At 35.5% G+C, this 27,821-nt stretch overlaps 1 protein-coding gene across 7 annotated transcripts in view; it reads right to left on the bottom strand.

Annotated features, from left to right (window-relative positions):
* Window positions 1–1,653: 1,653 nt before the first annotated feature.
* SEMA3A (semaphorin 3A) overlaps window positions 1,654–27,821 on the bottom strand; it is a 501,460-nt gene continuing 475,292 nt past the window's right edge. For all 7 annotated transcript variants that reach the window (XM_043871699.1, XM_043871697.1, XM_043871698.1 and 4 more), the window contains 4 exons: window positions 27,268–27,425; window positions 24,641–24,708; window positions 4,592–4,734; window positions 1,654–3,210 (listed from right to left, as the gene is read on the bottom strand). In XM_043871699.1, coding sequence (XP_043727634.1) covers window positions 2,755–3,210; window positions 4,592–4,734; window positions 24,641–24,708; window positions 27,268–27,425 — 825 coding nt within the window. In that variant the 3' untranslated portion in view covers window positions 1,654–2,754. The remainder of the gene's footprint in view (window positions 3,211–4,591; window positions 4,735–24,640; window positions 24,709–27,267; window positions 27,426–27,821) is intronic.

The raw sequence follows: 27,821 nt of genomic DNA, 5'->3' as shown, positions 1-27,821 counted from the left end.
TATGTGGGAAAATCTTGCATTTTAAGATGATGTTGAACACACTGAAATGGGGTACCTACAAAAAGCTGCATTTTACACTGTCCTTCCTCTTCTTTTCAAAATCATTTACATCTCTTTTCCCTAATGTGTAGGTAGCAAAAATATTAAACACATACCATTGAAAATCACTAAATAATACATAAAAAGTAGCATTAAGTGTGCATTTACATGCATTTACATTTTACATTTGATTTCAAGTGGGCCATAATTTCTCTTCTGTTATGTACTTTTTCCTATTTTAAGATTGTTGTCATAATCTGTTCAAGGTCACATGAGTCTCTTCAAAAGCTTTCAACTCTGATGACAGAAGCATGGGCAAAGTCTATTAAAACTGAATAAATGGGATATTAATTATTTTTTGTGCAAATTGCCCCGCTCACACTGACAGAAGATTAAGACTGGAATAAGAGTTATTTATCTGTAAGTTACCTTTATAATTTTCTTCAAAAATGTAGACCTGATGATTTATTAAGACATGCTGGTGGATTTGTTTGTTTCTTTTAACTGAAATCTAGACTTTCTTTCTATGGGTATTTCATAGTGCTGAACAAAATGCAGTCAGATATTGGAAGGCATCCCTAAAGTTACATAATCTCTATTCTTTCAAATCCTTTATTTTTGAGGACTAATAAGAAATAAGATACTTTAGTTATTACCAATAAATGTGTTTCAGCTGCAAATTTAGAATAAAATGCAATACTGAATTGCAGTACAGTTAAGACACATTTTAAAATGACCTATTTTTGGAGCACTCTTTGTTCTCTGATTTATATCTCAAACACTTTTTTTTTTTTCTCTATAGGAGTCTGTTCTTCAAATAATTTAAAATTCAGCTACCATTTGAGTATGTACTTCTAAAAGTAACACTGTATTAATCAATGGAGCCTAAAATTGAATATAGGGTACTTCTAGGCTCCCATTTGAAACAAACGTCAAAAATTATTTATTCAAAGTAATCATTAAAACTGAAACATGAGCTTTCATCTGTGAAATATTTCAGCTGATAAGAGGATTTTTTGAAAAGTCACTGTAGTCTGAGGTGAGAAATTAATTCTGAGTTATTTAGAATCCCAAGATAGCTATATTAGAATTTCAATGCTGCTTTCATTACTTAGCAATAATATGTTTCCTTTGCATTTCTGTGCATGATGAAGGACCCAGAGAGGAATTCTTGGAAAGATGAGTGCAGCACAAAAGAAACTGCATTGCAATGCTGAAGTTTTTTTACATCTTGAAGTCAATTATTCTTAAGGAATCATCTTAGGACAATGAAGCAGGCAAGCCCTTAATTAATAATTATTTTATAAGTTGTTGCAGAAGACAAAGAGCTTTACATGTTTTAAAATGTGGGTTGTGTCCTGGAAAATAGTTTGTATAAAAGTCACTCCCACTGACTTGAAAGGAATCATGAGTTCTTTAGACAAATAACTGTCTTAAGGTGAGATAAGAAACAGCTGATAAAAATGTGAACAGAGCTGGGAAATTTGTGTTTAGGATGCTGTTCTGAATATCCTTGATCTCCCTCTTCTCAAAAAAATTAAGTCACACAGATAAAAATCCTAATGCAGCCAAGAGAGAGTTTTTATATCTCAAATATCAGACAGGATTCAAGTGAAGAGTTAAGACATTTTCTATTAACATTAAATTAAACCAATGCTTACTATTTTTATGAAATATACAATCCTTTTTCTCTTTGTTGATTCATTAGGTACAACAAAACGCACTTGCAAATTGATGTTTTTTTTTCTTTCCAGATAAATGCTGTTTTTCTAGGAATATTTATGCAGTTTCTAATTAATTTAGGTAATATTTGAAGAAAGGGAGGTGTTATTTTCTTAATTCCTCAGAGAAATAAAGCATACTTTATATCCAGATTTTAGGAATTAGTTGCTAATGATGTATATATGATTTAGGACAATATTGGTTATTCTTGCAAAACTGAAAACATTTTTAAAAAGCAGCACACAACTGGAGTTTTTTAAAAACAAAAACTATATACCACAATAACTGTAAGACAAAAACTTACTCTAGCTTAGAAAAGAGCTAATTTTTTCTGCATATTTGTCATGGTACATTTAAATTATAGTTTTAATAAAATACATCTTTAGATCAAAGCTGGAAGAAAGACATCAGTAGTAGATCAGTGTATTCCATTTTTCTTCTGGATGATGAATGGTTTATGTTTTTTTTTTTTTTTTTTAATTTCCACAGACCATTTCATTCAGTATCATTTTACTCCTCCAGTACACATAAACATGAGTGTTGGTAGCCAAAACATATCCTTGAATCCAACAATGTTTTGGAATATTCATCAGCTCAGTAAATCCATGCAGTTTATCTTAAACTTCTAGTTCAATAAAATGGCTTTGCTGATGCCATTTTTATTCTTTAGATGGCACTATGGCAAATGACATTTTTATTTCTCAGGCAAAGAAGAAAGTGAAACCTGTATAGTGAAATCTCACAGGAAACATTAAGTCACTACTGTGAACATCTGTGTTCATCTGACCTCTATTAATAGGTGTTGGTATTCGGAAGAATGCCTGTTAGTAACATTACTCATGGACTTAATTTATAATTGGTGGAACTCAGTTGCATTTCCCACCATTGTAAACATCCACATAATGCCATGAAAAAGTTCATGTATATTGCATTTTTTCCAGTTATTGTCTAGGCAAGTTTCTACTTGTTTGAGGTTTCTAGAGGTAATGCAGCTCAGACACTCCTGGGTGCCCTCTCAAATTCGTGGGTCCTCCTGTTTCTGCCTTTCTTATTTTCCTGTAAGTGCTTCCATTTGTTACTGTTCCCTTGGGTATGTCCTGGCCTTTGCCTACGCTGTTTTCGGTCCCTTTTCCAAACTTGTTCACAGAACTCATCCATTGTGTTCAGGTTGGGATGATTGATGAGCTGCATGAAGTCTCTGTACCAGACCTTCTGACTAGGCGTCATGCTGTTGGACGTTTCTTTGGTCTTAGACCCATCTCCATCATCATCTTTATGAAGAAGTTCTTCCAAATGTTCTGTGTCAATGACTTCTAGGGTCACTTTAAGAAGAGTTTGCATGAATCCGTGTTCCACCGCATGACAGAGGTAATTGCCTGAATCCTTCCGCTGTAGACTACGCAGTAGAAGGCCTTGTTCTGTTCTGATGATATGATCATCCACTCTGATCTAGCAAAAGAAAATAATTAGTGAAATCATATATATTTACAAGAAATATAAGCTCCAAAACTCTGTCTCAGTAAAAATCTGTATTGTATACTGAGGCACATTTTAACAGTAAAAGTTCTAGTTTAAGAGAAATGATATCATTTCCCCATCAGAGAAAAGAGTTATAAGGAGTTTCTCCTGTCTTTAAGATGTATTGCAAAATACTGGTTGTCTATTGTCTTAATAAAATTTCTCATAATAATTTAAAATAATTAAGAGGATGAAAGGACAAAGATATATTCTATTTTAAAACTTTGAAATAAAGTGTATAAATATAGGAGAAAGTGAGTGTTGGAATTGGAAATACAGAAACATAATACTAGAAAACAGTGCAGCATTAGAATGAACTTATAATAAGGTTTGAAAAAATGAAATAAATTCAGTAGTTGAGCAAGCAGAAAAATTATGGGATCACATGCTTACTTATTTATTTAATTTCCTATCTTAGACGAGACATGAAGACATGTTGTTTAATATGTCTAACTGCACTTTTACTCTGAATGAAGTTTACAAAAGAGATCTCTGAAAGCCTAAGCTGGTAACATATAAAATCAACCTTAACATTTATAAGACATGATTACATGTTTAAAGACTACTTCAACTGTCAAAAGAGATAATGGGATACTTTCACTTCTACATTCGGATTATGTAAAATTGTCTGCAAAATGTACATTCATAAATCATGTACATTGTATGGTTACCCTTATTTAAGGCTTTAAAAAAAGTTTAAAAGTCTCAGAGTATTCACTGAGATTTTCTATGTATAATTTTTTAATTTTACAGAGGAATTAATGGATTCATTGAGGAGGAAGATTTGTATGAAACTACGTGCATAATTCACATCAGAGTTCAATACTGGGACTTAAGATCTTTCCTCCTGAATCTACTACTCCTTTCTCTTAACTGCCTCTTCCCATTTGAGGAAGAAGTTAATGAAGAAAGGGAAACATGTCTGGATAGCAGAATCAATTGAACAAGAGTTAAAATTAGTTAGGAGGATTTTTCTTTTTTCTGTATACAAATGAATATAACATAATAGATAACTCCAGGCAGAAAAAAAAAGAAAAACTCTAAAATGTAAGGTCGCCGCCCCCCCCCCCCCCCAACCCACAGCCGCAAACAGCTTCTAGGACAAAATTCTTATAGTTCAACTTTGTTCCTTTAACTCCTAGCACAAAGCCTGCCATAAAATCATCTTCAATTAATACTTATTTAATGAATAGGTCCTGATAGGTTAAGAAAAGAATAAATATTCACAGTACTTCTTTTTCCCCCACTCAAGTCAACCACACTGGGGTCACTTAACAAATATGTTAGAGTAAATCCAGTTTCTTTCCTATACCTCTTCTTTTCGCTCTTCATTTCGCCTCTGGAATTGCCAATAGACCAGAGCTCGCTGTGATTTCGGACTGCATTCCAGGAACGTGCTACTATTTTCTACTCCATATATGATTCTTTCTTCAAAGCCGTGGCCATGGTGATTATCTGACAGGTGATGAGAAAATGAAATGAGAAAATGTTAGAGTAGTAAACTCAACTTTCCGGAGTATTTATTTGGAAATTCAGGAGATGGACTTGTTGCCAAGTTGGAAATCTTTTCCAATTTTATCAAGGATGGCAGAAATGTCAAGGTTTCAGAACTCAAATGTCTACCTAAACAGACTAGTCATTTTGTTGTGGGTTATATAAGGCATATACAGAGATTTGTCCACCAGAAAATAGCATTACATTAACAAAATCAGTCATTCGTGCAGTGTAACTATACATCTTTATATGCCATGATAGTACTTTCCAAGACATTTTTTTCATTGTAAAACTGTGATCTAATTGTGCCAGTTTATATTGTATTATTTTCCAGCATAAAAAGTAATTCGATTGTGTTTTTGAAAACACAAGTTTTTCTCTCATAACTTAATTTTGCCTCTTTGTTTTTCATCTTTAAAATTAAATTCACTAACCAATAATATTTGTCTAGTATTTTACAGAAGTTACGAGTTCAGGAAGTTTATATTGCCTACCAATAACCCTTATATAATCCACAAGTTTGTTCTGAAGATCAATTGATGTGAAATGTTTGGGATGGCTCAGAAGAAAGATGCACAATTATAGTGCAATGTGGTTTCAATTGTCCTTATTTTAAAATGACACATCTTTTATTATTTTCAAGAATTAGGCTAAAGAATATGGCAAGAGTATATAATAAAATACAGCAATAAGAAAGCCTGTTTCCTGATTAAGTTTCTATTATCTTACCCTTTATGTAACCTCCTTCAATGTGGTACATGAAACACAGTTAAGATCAAAACTACGACACAGGGAGTCTAGGTAAAACTCATTTAGAGAAAAAAACTCCTTATTATCTTGTATAATCCTGTTTCTATTATGACATCCTGTACAATCTGGAACTCATTAAATTCATTTAGAAAATAATAAATATATTTTCACATGCACAGAGGACTGAGAGTGTAGACATGAAAAAATTTTGCTTACTCTTTCAAACTTAGCTAGATTTTTAATTAAAAAAATGTTTGCCCCTTTTTTGCATTACTTTGACAGTTTTACTCTCATATAACTATCTGAGTACTTTTGTCTGTCATGGACAGTACGATCTGCTCTAAGTTTAAAGCTTTCCAAAATCCTGCTTCCGCCCAATGCCTGTACACAGCCTAAGGCCATCATCTCCTGTTCTCACCCTGCCTATGGTGGACCTTCTGTCTGCATTTGCTGTCTCCAGGGATGTCTATCCCAGTGTCCTTTTCTTTATTGTTTTAGGTATGAAACAAAACTCTTCTAATATTGGGAAGTATCTGTCCCTTCTTATTTAAAAGATCAAGTCCCTGGAAATAATAATTTAAAAAAAAACATTAAATGACTGAAATGTAAAGAAATAATATTTAACTGATTTCAAGTCACATTTCATTTCATGTTGGAGATATGTGTATCTGTGTATCAATGTATACTTTGACAGCAGTGTTGTTCTTCCCCCCCTGAAATTATTAGTATATTTTTATTGAAAAAATATGGTACGTGTTGCTGTGCTAGTTTGCAAGACATCTACTTCTCTGGATAGAGATAAATTGAATCTCTTGTCCACCATGAGCTGGATGATCTGTGATTCAGGAGCTACCATCAATAGTTAGAATGCCTTGTCACAGAAGTCATGAGCGTTTACATAGAATGCATTTTTTCCCTGCTAACTGTTGTACAGTTTAAACTTTTTTTATATTTAAATTATTTTGCTTATATTATGCTTATTTATAAATTACTTATAATATTATAACAAAGGTAGATATCTGCAACATGCAACAACAGGGATGAAACATGAGAACATGCTAAATGAAATAAGTCAGTCACAAAAAAACAGAAACTGCATCATCTCACTTAGATGAGGTATCTAAAGTAGTAAAAAAATCCTAGAAGCAATAGTAGAATGATGGTTGCCAGAGGTTGGGGGGAAGGGAAATGAGGAATTGCTAGACAACGGGTATAAAATGTTAGTTATGCAAGATAAATGAGATCTGCTACATAACATTATGCCTATGCGGAACAACACTGTATCATACACTTCAAATTGTTTAAGACAGTGGATCTCATGTTTAGTGTTCTTACTCCAGTGAAACTAAAAAAAAATCAAAAAGAATTTTTTAATTAAAAAAAGAAATCCTTTTACTTTTAGGAAGACGCTTTTCATTCAATATCTTAATAGTAATGAATCATAAGATATACAACAGCATGATAAAACAGAAAAAAAAAATCAGCTGGATTTAAAAACAGACAATATGGTTATCCACCAGTATCTTCTCTTTTACCAGCCATGCTTATTGGGTCTTCTTCTTGAAGAAATTTATAATACTTGACTTGTCTCTCATCTAATCTGTCTAAATTAAGGTAGACAACTATAGAAATCTAAGGTGTAAATAAATTATTGCTCTCAAACATAGGAATCTGTTTAAATCCTTCAGTACATTAGTGGACATTCAGCTAAGAAAATCAATGTAACTTGTACAATAAGAAATCATAGAGCTTAATATAAATAAAACATCTATTAGGCACATTTTCAAAAAGTCAGTTTGTCTTCTCAATTAATTTAACCATTCTTACTGATCCATACTGTTCTGCTAATTTTACTTAGTCCTAGCAGACCTACTTAGTCTTTATGTTCTCTCCAAAATCTCTTCTGGTGACAGCAAATATTTCCCAATGGACAGTAAAGAAAAGAATTCTCTTAAAAGTTTCCTGATTTTTTTTTTTTTTAAATTCACCTGTTACTTGTCTATGAAAAGAAAGTGAAAGTGTAGTCACTCAGTCCTGTCCGACTCTTTGTAACCCCATGGACTGTAGCCCTCCAGGCTCCTTTGTTGCTGGAATTCTCTAGGCAAGAGTACTGGAGTGGATTGCCATTCCGTTCTCCAGGGGATCTTCCTGACTCAGGGATCAAACCCAGGTCTTCCTCATGGCAGGCAGATTCTTTACCATCTGAGCCACAAGGGAAGTCTGTTACTTGTCTGTAGTAGAATCTAATATGTTATTTCATTTAGCCAAGGATTTATACCAAGTGATTTATGGTTTAATATAGCAATAGACCATGGGTTTCTTCAAAAAATATAATGACCTTCAGGCACTTTCCCATTTATTCAAGCTAAGAACCACAACTGGTGAAACTGGTTCATTGGCTTGAGGCCTTTAATAACTACTCTTGCCAATACCTTAAGGTTTCATTTCCCTCTAAGTTGGCTCTTTCTTTCTCTCCTCTGTCAAAATTAAAAGCAAAAGAAAATCTAGTTAGTAAGCAGTAAAGCTAAAAGTCCTGTCATATTAACTATCAGTCACAGTCATATTCAGAGGTACTAATGAGTATGCAGATGACAGGAGTACCTCCTGTTCTATGTTTTCTAAGTTCTGTTGCCAATCACCAAACACTAAACAGACAAAATTTCCTCTGAATACATCTCTTTCTGTTAATTCCTCTGCAGTAGAATGTTTCTATCACCAGCAACTTTTAATTGTGGATCACAACTTTCATTTAAAGTAGCCTCAGATAAGTATTCTTGTATTTGGGTACTTACATGTCACAACCCATAAACATTTTTTTCTGTTAATCTCACCACACCTGACACCTTATAAAGAGATACGCAATAAATACATTTAAAGTTTTAATTTATTTTTATATAATTTTACAAGTTACACTCCATTAACAATTATATCAAACATTGGTATATTCCCCGCGTTGTTCAATATATCCTTGTGGCTGAACTCATACCAAATAGACTACTGGAAGGCACTCAGTAAATATCCACTCCCTATTCTGACTCTTCTACCCCAACTACTTGAGTAAATTTTTTATAACACAGGAAACATCAGGGGTCTAATAACTATACATTTTTCTCTCTCTCATTTTTTTTCCTTTCCTCCCCCTGCCCCTTTACCCTTATTGCTGTCTCTCTTTCCCTCTCCTTCTCTCCAAGACTAATTACAAACAGGAAGAACATTTTGATTCTTGACTTCTAAGCTTACTAAGTGTTCAATATTTTAGATGCCAGAACTTAAAATACTTTATTGAGAATCTATAATAAGACAAATTAAGAACTCCCTCCCAACATCAATCCTTCTCTCTCATCCCCATTAGAGAAGGTATTTCCTCTTTTATGCTTTCAAAAATCCTCTTTTTACAAGTACTTTTAGAGCACATGTAGTCTTAATTGCTATAGTTATTTATCAATCTAGTTATCGCCTTCCATTTTTTGTTTTCCACAATTCTGGCACAAGGGTGTCATAAACCCTTAAATGATGTTTGCTAAATGGCAAATTGAGGTAATGATTTACTCTGCATTTAAAAGCTGAAATCTCATGTAACTTTGACATCCTCAAGACACAGAGTTATCCTAATTACATAAATCACTAAGAGTTCAATCAACTAAAATGGCATAGGATGTATACCCTCAATATGACAGAATAAATGATTAAACTGTAAACATTCCAAGTTTTCTAAATTTGTTAAGTTTTATAATGTTACATGAGTTGATTTGAGATGTGGTAGAACAAAGGTCTGTGTAGTCAAGGCTATGGTTTTCCCAGTGGTCATGTATGGATGTGAGAGTTGGACTGTGAAGAAAGCTGAGTGCCAGAGAATTGATGATTGTGAACTGTGGTGTTGGAGGAGACTCTTGAGAGTCCCTTGGACTGCAAGGAGATCCAACCAGTCCATACTAAAGGAGATCAGTCCCGGGTGTTCATTGGAAGGACTGATGTTGAAGCTGAAACTCCAATACTTTGGCCACCTGATGCGAAGAGCTAACTCATTGGAAAAGACCCTGATGCTGGGAGGGATTGGGGGCAGGAGGACAAGGGGATGACAGAGGATGAGATGGCTGGATGGCATCACTGACTCGATGGACATGAGTTTAAGTAAACTCTGGGAATTGGTGATGGACAGGGAGGCCTGGCGTGCTGCGATTCATGGGGTCGCAAAGAGTCGGACACAACTGAGCGACTGAACTGAACTGAACTGAGCAGAAGATGATGATTAGTCAAGTGTATTCCAAAATCAAAAATCCAAATATGGGATAATAACAGAGATTTCAGAAATTATATGCATAAATCCTCACATCTCTAGGGTCACTTCTATCTCTAAAGGATGTCCATGCCAATGAGTAATCTTTCCAGAAAGAAAGCAATCTCATTTTAATCCATTTTAAAAAACTTTTCACACTGAGCAACTCTTTTGAATACAAACTTTTGTCATGAATATTAGCAATAGATAAGAAGGGTGTAGTTGTTAAATTGGCACAAAAATTCTTGTGGGATGAACTTAATAGAGCAAAATAATTGAGAGCAACAAACATTAAATTTATTTTAAATGCATCAGTGTGTTTGAATAGCACATATTACAATATGCTGCAGCTACTAATCACAAGAAATAATGTTTTTAAGGAAGCAATCTTCAATTAATCATTTCCTCTTTTAGTTGGATAATTTATGGAAATGAAATGAGGCTAATAAACCAGAAAGAATGGGAGGAAAGAAAGAAGTTAAATAAATTGCTTCCTTTTGTAACAACAAAAAGTCATGATATCCATCATTTGTCCAGAAACACGATGTTGCTAAAGGCCTTATTTAGTATTTGATTCTCTTCCAATATTGCAGAAACAGAAGGCTTCACATTTCAGCTTTCCATTTATTTCACTTTCCATTTTAACCCCATAAATGTCTCCCACGATTGAAATGTTAATAATATGAGAATCTTAGGAAATTTGACTTCATGTAGAAAAGACAGATATAGGTTAGGTAGTGAACTATATATGTATTCAACAATTTTCTCTCTGCTGTCATTTTTTATGTTCTCCCTTTTAGATTGTAAAAAAGTTGAATTTCATAAATAAGGAGTATAAAAATAAAATAATTTGCCAGAGGGAAATTGGTTGCAAGCTATTTTAAATACTTAGCAAATTCAGTTAGTTGCCAAACTATGAAAGAGAAATATAACTGTACTCACATTCATCACACTGTAATTTTAATATTTTACACTGTCAATTTTTCCACAATATTATTCAATGTAAGGGCTTTCCTCGTAGTTCAGATGGTAAAAAATTCACCTGAAATGTGGGAGACCTGGGTTCGATCCCTGGGTTGGGAAGATACCCTAGAGGAGGGCATGGCAACCCACTTGTGTATTCTTGCCTGGAGAAAACCCACTGACAGAGGAACCTAATGGCCTACAGTCCACAGGGTTGCAAAGAGTCAGGCACAAGTGAGCAACTAAACATATTCAATGTAAAGGTCAAGCAAAGCAGAAAAAGAAGTGTTGTCCATCAACTCTTGGTGACACAGATATGCACTTCTTATGTAAAAACAGCATTACTTAGATTTTTCTTACTGGATTTTAGATTATTTTCTCCATAAAATACAACCAGCACTTTATCAACAGAAAAGACTATTAATTTGACTTCAAGTGGATGAATAATATCTTCTTAAAGTAGCAGTAGCAGAAAAGGCATTTCATGGATGAATCAGTAACTCTTGGAAAGTCATTAAATATTTTAAAATAAAAGACAAAAATTTATTCATCCTTAACATTTGTGTATATTTTGGACCTCACAATATTAAGATGGTTAACAACTGATTCAATAATCTCATGTACTGCAGTGCTCTTAACACAAATTTATAGCATATATAAGCTAGGTAACAAGGGTACTATTCATTTGTTTATAAAGAGAATGCTTAGTATAATGTTTCTCCACTCTTTCGTATGATGAGAAACTAGTTTCTCAGTAAATGTTTGTTGCATGTTAGTAGCATGCAAACATGCACCTAGAAGTGTGTGCATATGTATTAAAGTTCATGTGCTTAATATATGTATTTCTTAAGTACAAAAAAGATTTAATTAATGGAACCCTGGAGAAAATTTAAACTTATAATTTATAAAATTGCTAAAATAAATTTAAATGGTAAACTGTTTTATGCCCTCATTACTATCTGTCCCTGATGCTGGAAAATAATTATCTACCAGAATACAACACTAAAAACTTTACAGTTCAAGGAGTTTTACAGTTTTCTCTGAATTCACAGATACCTGTGGATTTGTGTTTGAATGCTCTTCTGAGTGTATAGATAGGTAGATAGATAAACAGAGACATGACTAGGGTATTTTAATTATTCATAGATAATTATTGTATTAAAGAGTTGCCAGTGTCTCATTTTTAACATATTTATTACTTTAAAATATAAAAGTGAAATTGAAATGCTCTGAAGTTAACTATGAAGTCATTTTAATAATGTGCTTAATAATCTTGTGACATCAGAGAATTCAATGCTTCTTAGTATAAGGAGGGCTGAAACTCAATTATTTAAAAAGCATCACCAATATGAAGTGATCTACTAGGATATTTAGTCTATATTGAATTTCTGATTATGTTTTATTTTTCATGATTATATAGCAAATCTTTACCAAGAAAGCACATGTAATTTATATGCCATAGTAAAATTATGATAGGAATTTATATATTTAAAAATCCGGAGACCTGAATTTTAAATGTTTAATTTACCGTTTTCAAAGAGATACGATAGAAGATGATGAAAAATCCATCTGCTGAAGCAGAAACCTTCCACAAATAATAATGAGAATACTACTCTGTATTTTATTTAATATTTTTTGCTTATAACTTTTGGAATTTAAAAAATACAGCCTGTTTAACAACTTTTTGTTTACAATCTAAATGCAGAATTCCAAAGAATAGCAAGGAGAGATAAGAAAGCCTTTTTAAGTGAATAATGCAAAGAAATAGAGGAAAACAATAGAACGGGAAGACTAGAGCTCCACTCTAGAAAACTAGAGATACCAACGGAATAGTTCATGCAAAGATGGGCACAATAAAGGAGAGAAGCAGTATGGACCTAACAGAAGCAGAAGATTTTAAGAAGAGGTGGCAAGAATATAGAGAGTTGTACAAAAAACATCTTAATGATCTGGATAACCACAATGATGTGATCACTCACCTAGAGCCAGACATCCTGGAGGGTGAAGTCAAGTGCTCCTTAGGAAGCATTATTATGAAAAAAGCTAGTCGAGGTGATAGAATTCCAGCTGAGCTATTTCAAATCTTAAAGGACGATGCTGTTAAAGTGCTGCACTCAATATGCCAGCAAATATGAAAAATTTGGCAGTGGCCACAGGACTGGAAAAGGTCCTTTTTCTTTCTAATCCCAAAGAAGGGCAATGGCAAAGAATGTCCAAACTGTAGCACAATTGCTCTCAATTCACATGCTAGCAAGGTAATGCTCAAAATCCTTCAAGTGAGGCTTCAACAGTTCGTGAACCAAGAATTTTCAGACGTACAGCTGGATTTAGGAAAGGCAGAGGAACCAGAGATCAAACTGCTAACATCTGCTGAATCAGAGATAAAGCAAGGGAATTCCAGCAAAACATCTACTTGTACCTCATTGACTCTGCTAAAGCCTTTGACTTTGTGGATCACAACAAACTGTGGAAAATTCTTCAAGAGATGGGGATACCAAGCCACTATACCTGCTTCCTGAGAAACATGTTTGCAGTTCCAGAAGCAACAGTTGGAACCATACATGGAACAACAGACTGGTTCAAAATTTGAAAAGGAGTATGACAAGGCTGTATATACTGTCACCCTAATTAATTAACTAATATGCAGAATGCATCATGCAAAATGCCAGGCTGGATGAAGCACAAGCTGAAATCAATTCTGCTGGGAGAAATCTCAATAACCTCAAATATGCAGATGACACCACCCTAATGGGAGAAAGTGAAGAGGAACTACAAAGCCTCTTGATGAGGGTGAAAGAGGAGACTGAAAAAGCTGACTTAAAATTCAACATTCAAAAAACTAAGATCATGGTATACAGTTCCATCAGTTCATGGCAAATAGATGGGGAAACAATGTAAAGTGACAGACTATTCCTTGGGCACCAAAATCACTGAGGACAGTGGCTGCAGCCATGAATTAAGAGATGCTTGCTCCTCGGAAGAAAAGCTATGACAAACCTAGACAGTGTATTTAAAAGCAGAGATGTCACATTGCCAGAAAAGGTCTGTCTAGTCAAAGTTATGGTTTTTCCAATAGTCATGTATGGATGTGAGAGTTGGACCATAAAGAAGGCTGAGTACTGAGGAACTGATGCTTTTGAACTGTGGTGCTGGAAAAGCTCTTGAGAGTCCCTTGGACAGCAAAGAGATAAACCAGTCAATCCTATGGGAATCAACCCTGAATATTCATTGAAAGGACTGATGCTGAAGCTGAAGCTTCAAAACTTTGGCCACCTGATGTGAAATGCCAACTCACTGGAAAAGACCCTGATGCTGGGAAAGATTGAGCACAGGAGGACAAGGATGAGATGGTTGGGTGGCATCATTAATTCAATGGACTTGAGTCTTAGCAAACTCCAGGAGATGGTGAAGGATAGGGAAGTCTGGCTTGCTGCAGTTCATTCAGTCATGACTGAGCGACTGAACAACAACAACAAAATTTAAATTACAGGTGTGTAAACAATCGCTAGTAAAGTAATGCTCAACTTGGAGCCTTCAACAATACGTGAACTGTGAACTTCCAGATGTTCAAGCTGGATTTAGAAAGGGAAGAGGAGCCAGAGATCAAATTGCCAACATCCGCTGGATCATTGAAAAAGTGAAAGAGTTCCAGAAAACATCTATTTCTGCTTTATTGACTATGCCAAAGTGTTTCACTGTGTGGATCACAATTAACTGTGGAAAATTCTTAAAGAGATGGGAATACCAGACCACCTGACCTGCCTCTTGAGAAATCTGTTTGCAGGTCAGGAAGCAACAGTTAGAACTGGACATGGAACAACAGACTGGTTCCAAATAGGAAAAGGAGTACATCAAGGCTGGTTATTGTCACCCTGCTTATTTAACTTATATGCAGAGTACATCATGAGAAACACTGGGCTGGATGAAGCACAGGCTGGAATCAAGATTGCTGGAAGAAATATCAATAACCACAGATATGCAGATGACACCACTCTTATGGCAGAAAGTGAAGAAGAACTGAAGAACCTCTTGAAAGTGAAAGAGGAGAGTTAAAAATTTGGCTTAAAGCTCAACATTCAGAAAACTAAGATCATGGCATCTGGTCTCATCACTTCATGGCAAATACACAGGGGAAGAGTGGAAACTGTCAGACTTTATTTTTTTGTGCTCCAAAATCACTGCAGATGGTGACTGCAGCCATGAAATTAAAAGACGCTTACTCCTTGGAAGAAAAGTTATGACTAACCTAGACAGCATATTAAAAAGCAGAGACATTACTTTGCCAACAAAGGTCTGTCTGGTCAAGGCTATGGTTTTTCCAATGGTCATGTATGGATGTGAGAGTTGGACCATAAAGAAAGCCGAGCGCCAAAGAATTGATGCTTTTGAACCATGGTGTTGGAGAAGACTCTTGAGAGTCCCTTGGACTGCAAGGAGATCCAACCAGTCGATCCTAAAAGAGATCAGTCCTGGGTGTTCATTGGAAGGACTGATGTTGAAGCTGAAACTTTAATACTTTGGCCACCTCATGCGAAGAGTTGACTCATTGGAAAAGACCCTGATGCTGGGAGGGATTGGGGGCAGGAGGAGAAGGGGACAACAGAGGATGAGATGGTTGGATGGCATTACTGAATCAATGGACATGAGTTTGAGTAAACTCCAGGAGTTGGTGAGGGACAGGGAGGTCTGGCGTGCTGCAGTTCATGGGGTCGCAAAGAGTTGGACGTGACTGAACTGAACTCAAACAACTGGATGATGTGATGACATATTTAAAGACTTCAATAAGGAATATTGATAGCACAAAATATTTCAAACCTCTTCTTATTCAGCTTGTGTGTGTAGGCCTTGTATACATATACTATGAATAGTTGGATTATTTGCCTAATGTAATATCAGAATACATTATATAATACTGATACATAATATCAGCTGTGTTCATGGTTTTTTCCAGTGAAAAGTTTCAAAAAGGGTTTACAAAGTTATAGAAGGTGACACTATAATAATTTTATTCTAAGATGCATACTTCTTTATATTTTAAAGTCTATGACATCAGAATCTGAGTCGACATTGCTTTCTTTCAGAAAGAATTTGTTCTTAACTTCTGCCAGATACATGAGACCCTACTAAGCTGATACCTCCCTAAAGTTTTGTCTGAAGTTTTGGTCCACCTTGTTGCTGTGAATTCAAAAAGTAAAACTTAAGGAGGATCAACTTTATGGTTCAAGGAGTAAAACAGGGAAATTTATTTGCTATTTTCTGGTTTGGAATTTATTTCTCCTTTGTGCCCACACTGAAAAGTTCTGGTTTGATGCTGGGACCATATATTATATTGTTCATTTGGGGCAGTTTTTCTAAGCAGTACATAACAAAATGGTGCCTTCTATATTCTGTGACATCTTAGACTTGACACAATTTGATAATTTATTAAAGTTAGGGACTGACATCAGCTCGTTTATCAAATCTTAAGGCTTCTCTTTGGGCCAAATGTTCAGATTCATAGTCGGATATTTCTATGTTTAAAAGAAGCTAAAGCACAGACCAGATTAGCAGTGCTACAAAATACTAAATTTACAGCTTTACAGACCATAAAGATAACACTGCCAAAGATATTATATGAAATTTTAGAACCATTTTGATGCCAACTAAGACGTAAATTGATATGAAGTAGCTGTAGAAATAATGAAGACTGGACTCAGAGAACATTCTTCTGTGGGTTACTGGAATGGAAATGCATGTTCGTAGAACAGTCAAGAGAACTAATTCAATGATGGCATTACATAGAAGTTAGAACATAAAGTATATCAAAGATTCAAAAATTTAAGATGATGTTAATTTTTAAAATTGTTACTTCTGGTATAACTTTTTCCTTTCTGGACATGTAGATCATAGTATAGCTTGTTTAATAAAGAAGGAAGAATGAGAGGTACCTTAAAAGTAAATTGACTCAACCACTCATGTTCTTGAATGCAAAATCAAACTCCAGTTTTGTGCACAATAGTTATTTTAGGGAAGGGAACATGTTGGAGATTTCTCGTCAGCATTGTGTATGAGGTGTGAGTGGGAAGACAAGAAACTCTGCCAGCACAGCTATATTTAGGGTTTTGTACTGAAATTTCCCTAGGCGAAAGGCCACCGGTGATGGGGGAGAGTGTGCTGGACCAACGGGACGTGGAGCTGGATTACTTTGTCATCCAAGCCAGCTCATCATTAGTGCTTCTTTACCAGAGAGGGAGCAGAGCACTGAGTGAGTGTCAAAGGTTTCATCAAGAGTGAAATTTCTTTACCTTAATTCTGACTTGTTCTATAGAGCCTCTCTATTAAAATCTCCAGGATATGTAAAATATGGAGTGTTACAGAATATGTTTACCATTACAGCTGGAACTAATCGTCCTGAAGTGTATAATTTGGCTTCAGGTCGCTTAGCAGTTTTCTGTGAAAAGATATATCATATCTTTATATGTTTGCACATGACCACATATATTTTACTCAATGTGAGATGTGACATTAGCAAGACAACATACGTGATTTAACAGGGCTGAGCTCTGGATTTCTGCCCATTTTACTTTCAAAGATTGACATCACCTATTCTAAGATAATTCACTGATTCCTAATGGTAAGACCCAATCTGACCATATGGGAATGTCTGACTTAAGTTTCCAAACATTTGAAATTCACTGTAATCTATGGTGTGTATTTTTTATGTTTGGTAAATCAGCAAGACAAGCAGACAAGGAATAAAGAGGCCTTCATAAAAGGAATGTTTTTACTGCTGCAGAGCTTCTTAAACTATTTTACCATTTCCTCCCATATATTATAAGCATCTACTTGGGGTTGTTTTTATACACACACACACACACACACACACACACACACACACACACACACACACACACACACACACACACCAGGTAACACTGAAACTCAGCAATTATTTTTCTCTCCCTATAGTATGCATTCCAATTGAAGAATCAGGAGAAAAAATTATTCACATTCATTTTAACTTTCTATAGCTAAGCAATTTCATATTCCCAAAGTTTATATGCTGCCACTCTAATTTCATCAAAACATAATCTTAAAATCTGAAGACTTTCCAAAGTCCATACACTCAGCAGTCAACAATATTTATTTATCCATTGCCTCACTTAAATAAATATGACTTTGGTCAGCTTTTCCTTGTATATATGAACATTCATAATTCCAGAATACATATCATTTTGAAAAGACACTTAACTGAGTCTATGAAGGGACTGAATTGCTAAACAAATGAATATATTGGTAAGATATATGTGCATGTGTGTGCGTGTGTGTATGTATTTCTTTAAAAATCTTCAAACATAGCATGGTATCCTATGCAAAGTGGTTTGTAATTATAACTTATTAGTTAATTGTTTGGTTTATGGTATTTCTTAAGAAAGATTCTACTTCTGAATACAATGCTGTTACTAACAATGTATTACAAATCATTTTCACAAAGAATAACAAATGCTGTTTAGATCAAATCTCTACTGATAAACAAAAATAATACTATTCTACAGCTTGAATTGTTTAGATCATTCATTCAACAAATATTTGTTCAATGAATATCTACAACAGTCATGATAAGCATCTGTTACAGCTAGAGATAAAAAACTGAGCAAAATAGCAAGTTTATATTGCCATGGAGACTAAATTTGATAGGAAATGAGCTCTAGTTATATCATCTTGTTTTGTTTACTTCTAGTCAGTATCATTAGTCTTTCCATATTTAAGAAAAGTGAAAAAGTGAAAGTGTTGGTCCCTTAGTCATTCAGTAGTGTCCAACTCTTTGCAACCCCCTGGGACTGTGGCACACAAGGCCCCTTTGTCCACGGGATTCTCTAGGCATGAATACTGGAGTGGGTTGCCATTAGCTTTCTCCAGGGGATCTTCCCAACTCAGGGATCGAACCTGGGTGTCCTACATTGCAGGTAGGTTCTTTACTGTATGAATAATGAGGGAAGCCCATATCTAAGCAAATAAATTCTTTAATATAAGGAACTAATATTTCATAATACTGCATTGCAGAAAAGCTGATTATCATGATTCAATATTTCTATGTGAAACAGATAAATGGAAGATGAGGGAATATTTTGTTGTCCAACTGAAATATGCCATCTGAAAAATTTAATGAGGGTGTGTCAACAATGTGCTAAATCCATATAAGGACAAAAACTTGTTAGGTAGGATAAGCAACAAGGGGAGGCCTGACTGAAAACTGACCTCTAAACTCCATCCCAGGCACACCCAGGAGAGCTCACAGAGAGCCTACAAGATAATCACAGAGACTTTTCAACTTCTGCACAGGTGCCTTAGGCACACAGTGGATACAAAATACTCAAAGGAGCTTAAATAACCTTATAGAAGGCAGTTTGGAGCCCATAATGGGCTTGTGAATATTTTACATCTAATTATAACAGACTGAATTATGGGAAGACATATGGGAAGGCATAAACAACAAAGCCTACTGTGTTGTAACTTGGAATTGTCAATTGGCCTTGAGCATATGCCCTCTGCATTCCCTTTCATTGATTGGTGGTGACTATAAGCCCTACTTTGCACTGGGCATAACCAAAAGGAGCAGACTGGAAGTACAAAAGGGGGAAACCAAGAGGGATGGACAGGAAGGATGAAGAGAGCTCCTTTTGGGGTAAGCCTGCTCACATGTCTTAGGAGTGTCTGTCTAATAAAGTATCTGTCTGCTTGAGTTGACTGAGCTGTAACTTGTCAGTTGTTTTTAACCCTTTAGTCCAATGCTCAAAATTTTTGTTGTGATGAATTAAGAACCAAGGAAGAGAAATAAACTGACCTGACATTCTGAAAAATTTAATCAGAGTGTACATCAATAATGTACTAAATCTGTATAAACACAAAAATTCTTGCTCTTATCCAGTGGCATTTTTTTCTTCATAATGAGAACAGTAACAGGTAGGAAAGCAAATAAACAAAGAAGAAAATTTTATAAGGAAAATGGATTCAAAATATAGGTTCAATATGAGGCCACTTATCTCCTATTATTGGCATCTCCCAAGCGACATTGTAGGCATTCAGAAATTACACAGCAACACATGTAGAATACACAACAAGGACCTTCAGAAAGGCAACGAGGTTTCTGAATGTTGCTGGGTGCTCTTTGTACACCGTGTTTTCTTTCTTAACAATTATGAGCCATGAATAGACCCAGAGATCCCACAGAGACTGTGAAAGAACTGTGTTTGAGCACCTCCTGTGGAGGACGGGTCAGCAGTGGCCTGCCGCAGGGGTAGGGGCTGTGGGCGCGGCAGACCTGGGTATGGCATAAGCCCTCTTGGAGGAGGTCGCCATTAACCCCACCGTAGAGCTGCCAGAACTTACACAGGACTGGGAATTAGACTCTTGGAGGGCACAAACAGAACCTCGTATGCACCAGGACCCAGGAGAAAGGGGCAGTGACCCACAAGAGACTGACCCAGACCTGCCCAGGAGTGTCCAGGGGTCTCCAGCGGAGGCGTGGGTTGGTGGTGGCCTGCCACAGGGTTGGGGGCACTGAGGGGAGCAGTGCATACATGGGACCTTTTGAAGGAGGCCGCCATTATCTTCATTACCTCCCACCATAGATTGGGCCCAGGTAAAGAGCAGGGAGGGAACACAACTCCACTCATCAACAGAAAATTGGATTAAACATTTACTAAACATGGTCCTGCCCATCAGAACAAGACCCAGTTTTCCCCTCAGTATCTCCAATCAGAAAGCTTCTATAAGCCTCTTATCCTTCTCCATCAGAGGGCAGACAGCCTGAAAACCACAATCACAGAAAACTAACCAATCTGATCACATGGACCACAGCCTTGTCTAACTCAATGAAATTATGAGCCAGGCAGTGTAGGGCCACCCAAAAGGAATGGGTCATGGTGGAGAGTTCTGACAAAACATGGTCCACTGGAGAAGGGAATGGCAAAGCACTTCAGTCTTCTTGCCTTGAGAACCCCATGAAAAGGCAAAAAGATAGGACACTTAAAGATGAACTCCCCAGGTCGGTAGGTGCCCAATATGCTACTGGAGATCAGTGAAGAAATAACTCCAGAAAGAATGAAGAGATGGAGTCAAATAAAAAACAACACCCAGTTGTGGATGTGACTGGTGATGGAAGCAAAGTCTGATGCTGTAAAGAGCAATATTGCATAGGAACCTGAAATGTTAGGTCCATGAATCAAGGCAAACTGGAAGTGGTCAAACAGGAGATGGCAAGAGTGAACATCGACATTTTAGGAATCAACAAACTAAAATGAACTGGAATGGATGAATTTAACTCAGGTGACCATTATATCTACTACTGTGGGCAAGAATCCCTTAGAAGACATGGAGTATCCATCATGGTCAACAAAAGAGTCCTAAATGCAGTACTTGGATGTGGTCTCAAAAACGACAGAAAGATACCTGTTTGTTTCCAAGGCACACCATTCAATATCACAGTAATTCCAAGTCTATGCCTCTACCAGTAATGCTGAAGAAGTTGAAGTTGAACAGTTCTATGAAGACATACAAGAATTTCTAGAACTAACCCCTAAAAAAGATGTCTTTTCCATTATAGGTGACTGGAATGCAAAAGTAGGAAGTCAAGAAACACTTGGAGTAACAGGCAAATTAGGCCTTAGAGTAAAGAATGAAGCAGGGCAAAGGCTAACAGAGTTTTGCCAAGAGAATGCACTGGTCATAGCAAACACCCTCTTCCAACAACACAAGAGAAGACTCTAACCATAGACATTACCAGATGGTCAATACCGAAAGCAGATTAATTATATTCTTTGCATCCAAAAATGGGGAAGCTCTATACAGTCAGGAAAAACAAGACTGGGTGTTGACTGTGGCTTGGATCATGAACACCTTACTGTCAAATTCAGACTTAAATTGAATAAACTAAGGAAAACCACTACACCATTCAGGTATGTCCTAAATCAAATACCTTACGATTATACAGTAGAAGTGAGAAATAGATTCAAAGGATTAGATCTGATAGACAAAGTGCCTGAAGAACTATGGGCGGAGGTTTGTGACATCGTACAGGAGACAGGGATCAAGACCACCCCCAAGAAAAAGAAATGCAAAAAGGCAAAATGGCTGTCTGAGGAGGCCTTACAAATAGCTGTGAAAAGAAGAGAAGCAAAAAGCAAAGGAGAAAAGGAAAGATATACCCATTTGAATGCAGAGTTCCAAAGAATAGCAAGGAGAGATAAGAAAGCCTTCCTTAGTGATCAGTGCAAAGAAATAAGAGGAAAACAATAGAATGGGAGAGACTAGAGATCTTTTAAAGGAAATTAGAGATACCAAGGGAATATTTCATGCAAAGATGGGCTCAATAAAGGACAGAAATGGTATGGACCTAAGAGAAGAGGTGGCAAGAATACACAGAAGACTATACAAAAAGATCTTCATGACCCAGATAATCACAATGGTATGATCACTCACCTAGAGCCAGACATCCTGAAATGTGAAGTCAAGTGGGCCTTAGGAAGCATCACTACTTAGGAAGCTAGTGGAAGTGATGGAATTTCAGTTGAGCTACTTCAAATCCTAAAAGATATGCTGTTAAAGTGCTACACTCAATATGCCAGCAAGTTTGGAAAACTCAGCAGTGGCCACAGGACTGGAAAAGGTCAGTTTTCATTCCAATCCGAAGAAAGGCAATCCCAAAGAATGCTCAAACTACTGCACAATTGCACTCATCTCACATGCTAGCAAAGTAATCCTCAAAATTCTCCAAGGCAGGCCTCAAGAGTACGTGAACTGTGAACTTCCAGATGTTCAAGCTGGATTTAGAAAAGGTAGAGGAACCAGAGATCAAATTGCCAATATCCGCTGGATCATTGAAAAAGTGAGAGAGTTCCAGAAAAACATCTATTTCTGCTTTATTGACTATGTGGATCACAATAAACTGTGGAAAATTCTTAAAGAGATGGGAATACCAGACCACGTGACCTGCCTCTTGAGAAATCTGTATGCAGGTTAGGAAGCACCAGTTAGAACTGGACATGGAACAATAGACTGGTTCCAAATAGGGAAAGGAGTATGTCAAGGCTGGTTATTGTCACCCTGCTTATTTAACTTATATGCAGAGTATAGCCAACAGAATACATGAGAAATGCTGGGCTGGATGAAGCACAAGCTGGAATCAAGATTGCTGGGAGAAATATCAATAACCTCAGAAATGCAGATGACACCACCCTTATGGCAGAAAGCGAAAAAGAACTAAAGAACCTCTTGATCAAAATGAAAGAGGAGAGTGAAAAAGTTGGCTTAAAACTCAACATTCAGAAAACTAAGATTATGGCATCTGGTCCCATCACTTCACGGCAAATAGATGGGGAATCAGTGGAAACAGTGACAGACTTTATTTTTTGGGCTCCAAAATCACTGCAGATGATGACTGCAGCCATAAAATTAAAAGACGCTTGCTCCTTGGAAGAGAAGTTATGACTAACCTAGACAGCATATTAAAAAGCAGAGACATTACTCTGCCAACAAAGGTCTGCCTAGTCAAAGCTATGGTTTTTCCAATAGTTACATGAATGTGATAGTTGGACTATAACGAAAGCTGAGGGCCAAAGAATTGATGCTTTTGAACTGTGGTGTTGGAAAAGACTCTAAGGAGATCCAACCAATCCATCCTAAGGGAAATCAGTCCTGAATATTCATTGGAAGGACTGATGTTGAAACTGAAACTCCAATACTTTTGCCACCATATGCAAAGAAGTGATTCATTTGAAAAGACCCTGATGCTGGACAAGACTGAAGGCAGGAGGAGCAGGGGACGACAATGGATGAGATGGTTGGATGGCACCACCGTCTCAATGGACATGAGTTTGAGTAAACTCTGGGAGTTGGTGATGGACAGGGAGGCCTGGCATGCTGCAGTCCATGGGGTCACAATGAGTCGTACATGACTGAGCGACTGAACTGAACTGAACTGAATGACCCATGAATATTCTTTACACAGAATTAGTAGATCAAGTTCAAGTAATTGATAAAAACAGTATACCTTCTTTTAAGATGAATGTAAAAGGCACCAAAAAAGTCAATAGGATAATTATGGATAATAGGATATTAATAGGATAATTAGTTAATAGGATAATTATGTCAAATTACATATAATATGTTTACATTTGATATGTTAGCCATTTTTAACAGCTCTTCATAAGCAGTGATGTCATTGCTCAGTTTTCCCAGCAGAGGGAAGCATAGCCTAATTAATTTTGTTTTCTGTAAAGGGTTGAAGTGTGAGGAATGGGATATACTACAATTTTACTTCATTTTAAATAAAGATTGGTTGATATTTCATCATTAAATAAGCAACCTGACATCTTTTAGAAAGCAGAAAATTAACCTGATCCAAAATCCCCCAGTTCAGGGGAATATCCTACTGGTAAATCAGTGTGAAGCCATCCAAACTATCTTTTACTTGAGTAGGATACTCAGTGAGAATGTACTGGGTCTATACTATCAGCATATAAATGAAAAATTTGCATGACTTAGTTTAAGACTGCACTTTCTTCTTGGATATATTTAAATGAATATATTTGTTGCCTACTCCTCAGGTTGCAACTATATATAAAAGTGTATACTTAAACCTGACTTCTTTTGGTTAATTTGAAAATTGAGCATCAAGTCTCATAAGGGTCTAATATCTTGAACTTATCCACCTGCAATAATAAAATATAATTCAGTGCTTTGTGTTCATTATAATTTTCTTCCACAAGATGTGCTTTCTCTTCAGTTGCACTTCTCTAAGTATTCTGGCAGAGGTGTATAACTTGTATCATATATATTGCTGCTTTTGGTTTTATCCTAGTGCTAGCAGTTTGAAAGATTAAAAATGTTGTAACTTACCATGGTGTTGTAAGTCTGAACAGTGGGTCAATGGATCTCCATTTCTTATATCTTGTCGTCTTGTGCGTCTAAAATAATTATATTTAAAAGGTATTACTGTATCTCTGTTCCTTCTTGGGGATTTGTCATAAGAATTGAGAAGAATCAAAATCAATGATCCCAGGAGTTTATTAGAAGAGATGAATATATATATGATTAAAAGAGTTTTTAAAGCAGTTCATTATACCTGTAAGAGTAGTCTCCAAGATGATCAAAATGGAAAATAGTATATAAATGCACTAAATAAATAACAGTGAATTAAAAGTCTCAAGGTATTGATAACAGGAAATTCATGGGTTCTTTTGCTACTGAATGTCAATCAATAAGAACCTAACATCTAAAAAATTCAAAATTCTTAATACCTTAAATTCTGAGGAAAAAACACAAAATATAGAAAAGCAACCCATTTATTCAATGAATAGAATTAATTTTTTTCCCTAATCACTAATGAAGGAGTAAGATTGAAAATTAAAAATATGAATTTTTGTCTTAATATTTGTACATAATTCCTTAAATTAATTTTTGTTAAACTTTAGTATTAAGATAAAGAATTATATTGTAATTTAGTCTGTAATTTTTCTTCTGGTTGCTATATCAACCTTTTTTTAAATAAAATACTTCTTTTATGATTACATAGTTATGATTACAAACCAATTTATTTATGAAGTGACTAAAAGGACAAAACAGCAACAAATATTAAGGAGCAAGTCTCCTTTTATGAGAAAGGTGAGAGAGAAGACGAACTTACCTCTAAAAGAAAAGCAAATTTGCTATAAAACCTGAAATTAAATTCTCCTGCATTCTACTGCTCAGATAATGTTTGTTATAGTACATTCTGGGCACCTTCTCTCTACAATTTGCTAACGGTTAACTGGGAATAAGGAGGTTGTCTCCAGCCATTGTGGTGCAAACATGGTGTGTAGTTCAAGTAAAAGGCTAAAAATGGAGACTGCTTATGGGTAAGTGACTGGAAAAGACTGGGGACACTTGCCCAACTGTACACTGCATCTGTTTTAATGCGTATTGTCTTGCTGCAAAGTTAGTTACCAACCCTGAAAAAAGTTCTCACAAAGGCCACTGAGAACTGCAAACATGGAATTTGTTACTGTATTCATAAATTTAGAAGTCCCAAGTATTTATAAATTTCTATTTGTAGTATTGGTGACACTATCAAACAGATGGTGCACATTTCAAAATTGAGCCAACAAAAGAACTTGTGAAACACGAACCACAAAGCATTTGGGACGGAATTGCCATTTAAGCTTTTGAAAAATGCCATCACAAAGAATATATAAATTGTAAGGCCTCTAAACACCCTTTTCAAAGACACATGAAATTGGATTAGGTAAAATCTGCAAGGCACATCAAAAATGTGTTAATTGTAATTCCTTCAATCTTGGATTCTAGGTATGCGGTAAACATTTCAAATATATAATAATATCCAGGTTTTAACTTATTACAGATTTAGTTATGATGTTCTTTTTATATTATTTTTCATTAAGAAAAGCTTAAAATTCAAATGAATTATTACTAAATTAGGCAGTTATACATTTCACATGGAATGAAATTAATACACATTTTTAGTTCAAACATGAATTCCACTTTTAAGCAACAATTAAAGTCCTCTAGAGTTAAATGACTTAAGAAGCATAAAGCCTTATTCTTAATTAATTTAATTTTATTGCTGTGAAAAGATCATATTGCTATTTATTAATATATTTAAGGTTTCTTTGATCAGTAACACATTATCTCCATACTAAGTTTTTGTTTTAAATTTAAACTTCCAACAAAGTCGATAGGTACATGAAAGTAATACAAATACATTTTCTCAATTCTGAATACTGAAGGCTTAAGAAAATTGAGTATTTAGTAAATGGACTGGTTAATACATTTATGTTTAATATTAACAAGGTAACTGTGTTTTAACGTATATGGACAGAATATATGAAAGTTTTAAGTTGTAGATAATTTAACACTACAGTCAATAATATCTAATGTCTTATCAAAATATTTAATTAGATATTTGGGTTATTTCTTTTTCCTAATATTTTCTAAAACATTTAAAATGATCCAAATGTTGTAGAACACATCTCATTAGCAATGAAAAATGTCATGTTCACAGCTTCTTGTAAAACATTAGTTACAATAAAAAACAAAGCCAATTTTACTGCCCTTGTAATGCATCACTGTAATAATACTAATTTCTATTAAATGTTTCAATAGGTTGATGTGCATACCGTTAATCTTTAGATTTGTGTTAGTAATGTTGTATATTACTTTCATCTGTCATTGCTTGTTTCTTAAATACTGGTGAATATCAAGGAGAACAGGTAGCCTTGAGTGAGTAGTAAAGAATACAGTGAAATGCTTATTTTGCCAAATTAAGATGGTGTTTTTGTTTTCTACAACAAAAGTAAACCCAGTTTGTGTAGAAGTTTAGGATATGTCTAAGAGTTCCCTGAACTGTAACACCTTGATTTATACACAGAAAAAAAGAGATGATGTACTTATATGAAGAAGTTGTTCCAAAAATGAAATCAGATAAGACAAATGTCGAACAGTGTATTTATCTCTAACAGTCCCCCTACCTCTTTGCAGTAGGAAAATAGCGAGAGCAGGAGGCGCCGTCCCAGGCACAGTAAGGGTCTCGGGCGAGGCAGCACTCTGCACAGGCTTTCCCGTAAATATCACATCTGTGTAAGGGCAGCTGTGTGACCCCTGTGGTGGAGCCAACATAGAGCTGTTGCTGTGGAAAGAGTTTACTGTTAGGACAAAAATTACCTTGTTTTTTAAATATCTTTTTCCTTAAAAAAAAAAGAAAGAAAGAAAATGTTATACTTTAGCAAGCATACATTTATCTTTGAGGGTTTAAAATATTTCATTTCTGGTAATTTTTTCAAAGGCCTGGCAGAAAATGTGACCATCTAAAATACAGCAAGGTCGAAATCCATATATTTGACTGAAACAGGTATATTTTATAAGGGAAGATAAAGGAAGACAGGAGTAGTTACATGTCAATTAAATCTCATGAAAATAAAAAATTTTTAAACGACATTACTGAGCAATGTAAAGTTCAAACCTTCAGTTTGCTCTTAGCTTGCTTTTTAAACTTCTGCTGTTTATAATTCTGACTAACCAGATT

Source organism: Cervus elaphus, chromosome 18, assembly GCF_910594005.1.
Source record: "Cervus elaphus chromosome 18, mCerEla1.1, whole genome shotgun sequence".
Taxonomy (NCBI): Eukaryota; Metazoa; Chordata; class Mammalia; order Artiodactyla; family Cervidae; genus Cervus; species Cervus elaphus.
The sequence above is the reverse complement of the archived record's forward strand: the minus strand, read 5'-3'. Positions and strand labels throughout refer to the sequence as shown.